The sequence below is a fragment of the Populus nigra genome, chromosome 13 (assembly GCF_951802175.1).
Source record: "Populus nigra chromosome 13, ddPopNigr1.1, whole genome shotgun sequence".
Classification (NCBI taxonomy): domain Eukaryota; kingdom Viridiplantae; phylum Streptophyta; class Magnoliopsida; order Malpighiales; family Salicaceae; genus Populus; species Populus nigra.
In genome coordinates, this window is record NC_084864.1 from 7,412,155 (window position 1) to 7,419,082 (window position 6,928).

General features: G+C 36.5%; 1 protein-coding gene across 8 annotated transcripts; it reads right to left on the reverse strand.

The window, feature by feature from the left end:
• Positions 1-6,323, reverse strand: LOC133671379 (uncharacterized). 8 transcript variants are annotated; one of them, XR_009834293.1, is made up of 17 exons: positions 5,990-6,197; positions 5,216-5,370; positions 4,984-5,095; positions 4,710-4,865; positions 3,779-3,883; positions 3,352-3,435; positions 3,160-3,275; positions 2,968-3,069; positions 2,771-2,884; positions 2,612-2,668; positions 2,411-2,477; positions 2,275-2,328; positions 2,115-2,189; positions 1,991-2,026; positions 1,624-1,803; positions 1,402-1,507; positions 1-301 (listed from the first exon to the last, which is right to left on the reverse strand). XR_009834293.1 is itself a non-coding variant. In XM_062092131.1 (16 exons), exons 3-16 carry the CDS (start codon positions 5,233-5,235, stop codon positions 1,690-1,692), a joined length of 1,212 nt encoding a protein of 403 aa, XP_061948115.1. In that variant the 5' UTR covers positions 5,236-5,370; positions 5,990-6,083; positions 6,204-6,323; the 3' UTR covers positions 1,547-1,689. The 8 variants fall into 8 exon arrangements, 4 of the variants coding, with proteins under 4 accessions (XP_061948115.1, XP_061948114.1, XP_061948117.1 ...); XR_009834291.1 differs by having other exon boundaries at positions 1-306; XR_009834292.1 differs by lacking the exon at positions 1-301 and adding an exon at positions 847-1,226.
• Between the last annotated feature and the right edge of the window lie 605 nt (positions 6,324-6,928).

Sequence of the window (6,928 nt, forward strand, 5' to 3'; positions counted from 1 at the left end):
CTGTAAATTTGGTAAGCCAGAGAATCAATAATGGTATGTATTGTAAATTTGGTAAACAGATTGCTAAAAAAAAAAATTAATCCATTATACTCATACATAATGGTTAGAAATATGAAAGTTACATGGAAATTTTAGGTTGTTACATAGGAAGCACACTGGAAGATTCTAGGACCATCGGAAACAGTGACGACGCATGGGTCTCACGCGCCTCCACCACTGGCAGCGCATACAGGTGACACTTTGGTGTCTTGGGAGGTGCATGATGGCATGGATTGGGCAACTCTTCCTTCCCTCTTCACTCCTATGCTGACAATGTAACAAAGAGGAACTTGTAAAAACAAGAAACAAACACAATAAAGTTCGGTTCTTTTTCTTTCTTTTTCCTTTTTTAGATTTGCTTATCTCTTACTATTTTTTCTTTAAATGGTCATTGTCAGGTGGAGTATAGTGCATGGGGAGGGCCAGTTCGATGGTTGTTGATAGATCATTGTTTCACGATTGGAAAGAGAGAAAAAGTTGTTGGCGATGGTATTCATAGCAGGAATGCTGTTGGAACTGGCATTGTTGGATATCTTACTAACAAAGGTTGCTATGATGTTGAGGAGCTAGTGTCTGCTGTGGAGGAATGTGGTTGATGGTGATGGTGGGTCAATTTGTGGTGGCTTCAGATGGATAGATGAGAGGAGAACACCGTGAGGAAGAGGTTTGCAAAGTGGGGGGCTACTCACGATGGTTATGAGTTGTGTTAAGAGGATAAAGGTCGGCACCGTGGTGAAAAGGTGTTAGCTTCTGGGTTTGGTCTCCTCAGAATAAAAAATGAGGGGCTGTAAAGAGAACAATCTTCAATTATGAGTTTTAAAACATGTTATGAATTCTTATTGATGTTCATATGCTCATCCACGTAATTTTGGTTACAGCTTTTTCTCTCTGGAAGGTGAATATTCAGCAGATGATGCTTGTGAATTCAAAGAACTGGAAGAGGGCATAACGAAAAATTATTTCTAATTGCTGATTGCAATCCGTTGCGCCATTCTGGAGCAACAGAGTGATCAGGAGGGGAGATATAATTTTTCAAAAGGTTAAGACATTTCTCCCCTTTTGGTTCCCGTTAATGGCAAATGCGATACCAAGTCATGGCTGGCTGCTCTGTTTTTAAAAGGGTGGAAGAGATCATAACTAAATGTGATACCAAAGCTATGGTCAGTTCATCAGCATTTGAAAACGACCTGCAAGAAGCAATGAGTTGTTTTTAACAGCCCATTGCAGTTTATTTCGGTCTCCCAAAAAATTTTGGAGCCACAGTTCAGGGCCTGTTTGAATTCGATGCTGGAACTTGATACAAAGAGCAAAGAAACGACATGGAAAATGCTTTAGTTGAAAAACTGGCTTCGAGTGACTTACGAATTATCGTTGTGATCAAAACTTGATTTAGCAAAAGGTATTTGTGGAGCATTAAATGAAGTCAAATCATGTGATCGCTACAAAAGAATGAATCCCTCTCATCCATCTGCAGAAATAAAAAGGGTCAAAAGAACATATTTGGAAATTGGCCCATAAAAGTAATAGCAGTCTTTTTCAGGGAAAAAAAAATTAACTATCACAGTCAAAATTGAATGAACATACAAGTATATATATTGGACATGGTAATTTATAAAATGTTTCTTGGGCCATTATTGTCCCCCCCTCCCCCTAACGAGCTGTTGAATTGGGAGGATCCATTTCCATTGCCTTATAATAGACTTTTTCTGCATTAGTCATTCTATCTTGAAACATTGCCCATTCTTTCCGACACCTCTCTCTCACCTGAAAAGGAAAATCAGAGCTTAATTAATAATACTCTTCTTGTTTTTAAAGGTGATAATGCAACTTCACAGAAAATTATGCAAGGTCAAGGTTCAGTTCCTTGTAGCTAGTCCAGAAACAAGGAGGGAGATGGTGTTCGCAGTTGATTTTGATAATAGAGATTAGAGAGAACACATTAATTGCATACCCCTTCCCACGGTGCCTTTCCTTTCTGTGCCTGCCCCTGTGAAATTAACCACGAAAAAAAAAAACGGTGAAGAAAATATATTCCACAATCAACTAGTTCATATTGAATATTGACTTGAAGTTACCTGGCTCCCGAGTGAAGGAACGCCTTGGTGAATGATCCACTGAGCATCGACAACTCCTATTTTCTCATGAGCAGGCTAATTCCCAGTAAAGTCAAGTAAGTATAACTTGTTGTAGCAGGAAAGTGTTAGTTCAGGTGCAAGAAAGAAAATGGTTACCGACCTCAACACATTTCCTCATAGCAAAATCTAGACCCCAACCATGAACCAAGTCATTCTACAATAGAACAAGTTTCAGATTTCACACATTAAAGTTAAAGGAGTGGCATTGGCAGGAAATTTAAGTTCACTCGTTTTACCTGAATCATGTGCCAAACACAACGCCATGCATCTCGAGAAAATACAGTTGCCATGATCTCAACAAATCTGTTCATAAAGTATTTAATGTAAGATACACCGAAACCCAATACAAAATGTATCTTCAGGGTGATTAGAAAAAGGAAGCCCAATCATTACAGTAATAGAGTAAATTGGAAATGGGTTTAATCATGTTTGCATACGCTGCACATGGAGGCAAATGTGGATCTGTACACCAACCAGGCCTCTCTTCAGTGTCCCTGAAGGAAGGGAAAAACAAATCAATATCATCCAGACACTAGCGTTGAGATTCATTTCACAAGAAAAAGTGAAGGCACATTAGGAAATTCTACTATTCTTACTTGTGCACTTCAATGCCATCTCTTCTCTTTGTCATTGCCCATGTTGTTCCTCTATCTGGATCTAAACCAGGCTGTGAAATCTCCAAACCATGTTTCCTTACCAGTTTAATGTATCTGAAACAGATTGGATTTAAACTTCATATTCCAATTTATGAAAATATGCATCTCTATTCAAATGGAAATTGAACTTCCAGTACTTCTCTGCATCAAAATGTTCCACCCCAAGGTCCTCATCCCAAAGAAAAATATAATCGTAGGGAGCAACAATGTCAGGATGAAGAAAACGTTTGGCATACCACCTGGACCAAATTTCAAGGAGTATTTAAGTAAATGCAGCTTAAGTGTTTAGTAGAATTAACTAAAAGTTAAGAAAAGGTAGAATTTCTGACCACTTCGTTTGTTTGTGAGCACTGATGTGAACAGTTCGCTTTGACCACTCAAACTCATCCCATTCAGTTGTCCGTCCATCATAGTGAAACAACACAATGGTGAAGTTCTCGGAGAACTGAGACAATATGTATAAATACATATATCTTGAGAAAGGGAACACGAGAAAAAGGTGAATGAGAGAAAGAGAGAACCTTTTTAACTGCCGCATCGATATTTTTTTTCTGATCATAGCCAACAGTAAAGGTTACAAGATATCTAGGTTGGATGGTAAGGTCCTGCAGACACGATGTCCATAAATCAAAGATATGGATTAGAGAAGAAAATGATGAGTCGACAGTCAAGAAAACTCAAAAGATCTAATCATATAAATGGAGCGCAGCACAAAAGAAAAGATTTTAAATCATTTTGAAGAGTCAGTTTGTTATGATGTAACAGTTTTCAATTTCTATCTAAATACAACTAGATGTAATTGCAACTGTTTGATGCAAATCATCTTCAAATGATCTTTTTATCCTAAACTGTTCATGTTTTTAGATCAAGCTACTAGTGAATGCAAATGCATGAAAGTAACCGACTTGCAAACCATAATAAGATGATTCATATGGGATATTTAAACACCTCACTAGGCAGACCCCAAAGTCGGCGGAGGTAGAAATCTGATTCAGAAGCAACTATACCAGGGGGTAGTCTTTCAGCACCTCGAGGATTTGTTGGAACCCAGATCTGCATTAGAAACACAATGATAAAAAATTGTGCCTGCAGAGAATCCATGCTGATACATTTTTTATTGAAAATTCATCATCATTAGTTACAGATAATTGCAAGTCAAAGTTAATTAGTTCCTTAAGGTAAAACGCAAGTAATCAAATAACATAAGGTAATTGACCTTGGTCCTTTATCACACTTATCGAAGCAAAAGAAATCAAATTCTGAAACAGGCAAAAGGTAACTGCAATAGGTATGAGTATTCCACAATTCTCAAATTGATGTCACTCTAATTTCAAAAGAGCAAGCTTCCATCTTTCCCTCAACTGTCGTGAACCATAAATCATTTTTAGCACTTCAAACCTTGTCATTTTTTGGTCTATCTATCCTCTGTTCTCTCCAATTGTTTGAATCCAATCACTATGCCGCATAGATGCATCCATAAATCTACATTCTATATGTCAATCTTTTCAGACAATCTTCCTCATACTCATCCTCAAAGGGCACCACCTCCATTTTTACTTAGAATGAACTCGTATCTCCTTATTCTTTCATATATTTTCACACAGTTATCCCCACAATCAGATATCATCTACACTCATGACCAAGCTGCATACTAACCTACCAGCATCAGCATAAGTAGGATAATAGTTATACTTATTTGAGTTGAGAATCACAGTTTCATCATAAAGAGGAGCTAATGTCTTCAGGTGTTCAGGTTCACCATTGCAGCACAAACTCTGGGCCCATTCACAAATAGTATCAGGTTTATATTTTGCTTAAATGCACAACCAGCACTTAACCAATTTTTACACATCAGGATTAGCTTAAATAGACTATATACCTTGGTCTCATTGTATCTGGGAAGTAAAGGAGAGGCCTCTTTGTTACCCTTTAGAGAAGACCAAGCATTGAACAGTGCTTGCTTTGAAAGACCAGAGTATTTGTCCTCAATATATGTAAGATCAATGGAAGGAAACAAACTGGATGGGAGATTCATCTGCCAATCATAAAACATAGAAACATGAGTTTTCTTGCCGCGTTAAACAACAGCAAAACCAAACGAAGGAGAAACATAACTATAAAGTAGAGATTGAAAAGGTTAAAAATATATATACCTTAGATAAGGACAGAGTTGGAAAGGATATTCCTAAAAAGAAGCCAAAAATTATTCCAATAAAAGTTGTCATGAAAAGCCTCATCATCTCACTAGGTTTTTTGGGAGTTCCACTGCAGTTCAATAGAGGTCAAAGTCACAAGTATAGGCATTGTTGCTAAAACTAATCCAGTTGTAAGTTAAGGAGGAAAATAGACCTGTGGCTGAAAAGAAATAACACAGTGTTTCTTTACCTCCGAATGGGGACTGGCATTATGGTAGAGATTTTCTAAGTACAGAATCACAAATATACAAGTTGAAATCCAGCAACAAATAGCTTCTTGACACACTCATCAAGTCCGGTTCTCGGTGCTTGAAAAAGAAATGAACTTCGTCGCGGCAAGAAAAGCTGACGAGCATCCTAGTACATTAGTCAAACTTGGAAGACCCACCGAAAAAGAAAAGGCAGTACGAAAACTGGACAATATCACAATTCAGTGACAGTTTAAATAAAGGACATAAGATAACAGCCTCATCAAGCCAGTGCATTCCCAGGATGTACTAAATCAGTAGGCATTGCAGTACCATAATGTGCCATGGATTCATCATTGGTATGTAATAATACCAAACAAAATACTCACATAGCGCATAGAAAAACTTTAAAAAATTGCTATCTGAGTGTGAATACGCAATACAACCTCACGAACATGGGCCGTTACTTCTCTTCCGAGTGTAAATCACTTCAATATACAATCGAAAACGATGAAATTTGCCAATATTCTTCAAGAACGCATCTATTCATCTACTCCAAACCCAAAAAAATCTCAACTGGTTTTAAACCTCAAGCTAAATTGAAAACTCCCCAATTAACCCGAGAGAGAGAGAGAGAGAGAGAGGAAAAAAAAACTACTCCTTCTTGCATCTAACATAACATAACATGATTTGATACCTTACAAGCAAAAATGAAATTAAAACATATGTAGAATATATATAAAAAAAAAAAAGGTGGTGGTGGTGGAGAAATCTACCTGGGTATTCCTTGATTTGGAGGGAAAGATCGGATTATAAATCTAGAGATTTTATTTTATTTTTGTCCTTTTCAGAAACCAAACACGATCTGGTCTGCTTTTGCAGACAAGTAGGAAGTTAGTTTTCTTCGAGAGAGAGAGATTTTAATTTAATCATCATAACGGAAACAAAACGCAGAGAAATGAGAATTTATAGTTTAAAATGCTGGGTTACCTACTATAAATTCCCCTCCTTCGTCAACTTATATGTTGTAAATGATTCAACGGGGTGGTTACCTATTATTTATTGTGTAGACTTGGTAACGTGGCTTGTGTTTATATTCTGCCTCACCCTCAACCATAGCCACACATATTAGTGTTTATATCGTAGCTGTGGGTGAAATTTCACCCGCAGCCACAACTATTAATCTTTAGTAAAATAAAAAAATCAATTTTTTTTTTGTAGGACTCACTTATAACTATGGTGTGCTACATGTTTCCAAGAAGCAGCTTCTTGTAAGGAATAAAACATAGCTCCACTGTTCATGGGTTTTATTCTGAACACTGTTCATGTAAACAGTGGAGCATGGCTCCACTATTCCGATCAGATCGGTCCGGTTCAAAGTTATTGAACCAGATCTGACCCAACAAAATAAAAAAATATATTTCTAATTGTGTTTTATTAAAAAAAACTAGTGTTAAATAATATTTAATAACACTATATAAATTAGACGAAGATTACTTGATGATGTAACATTTGCAAAATTTGATCTCAATTCTAATTTTATTTCTGATTATATTTTACCTGATATTGTTGCGCTCTTAAGAAATTTATGAAAAATATAGTTCTTGTCGGATGTATTTCATACTTGATGAAATTATAGATAGTTTAATAGAACAAAAAAATATTTTATATAAAGTATTATTTATTTCATGATATAATAGTAATAGTTAAATCTA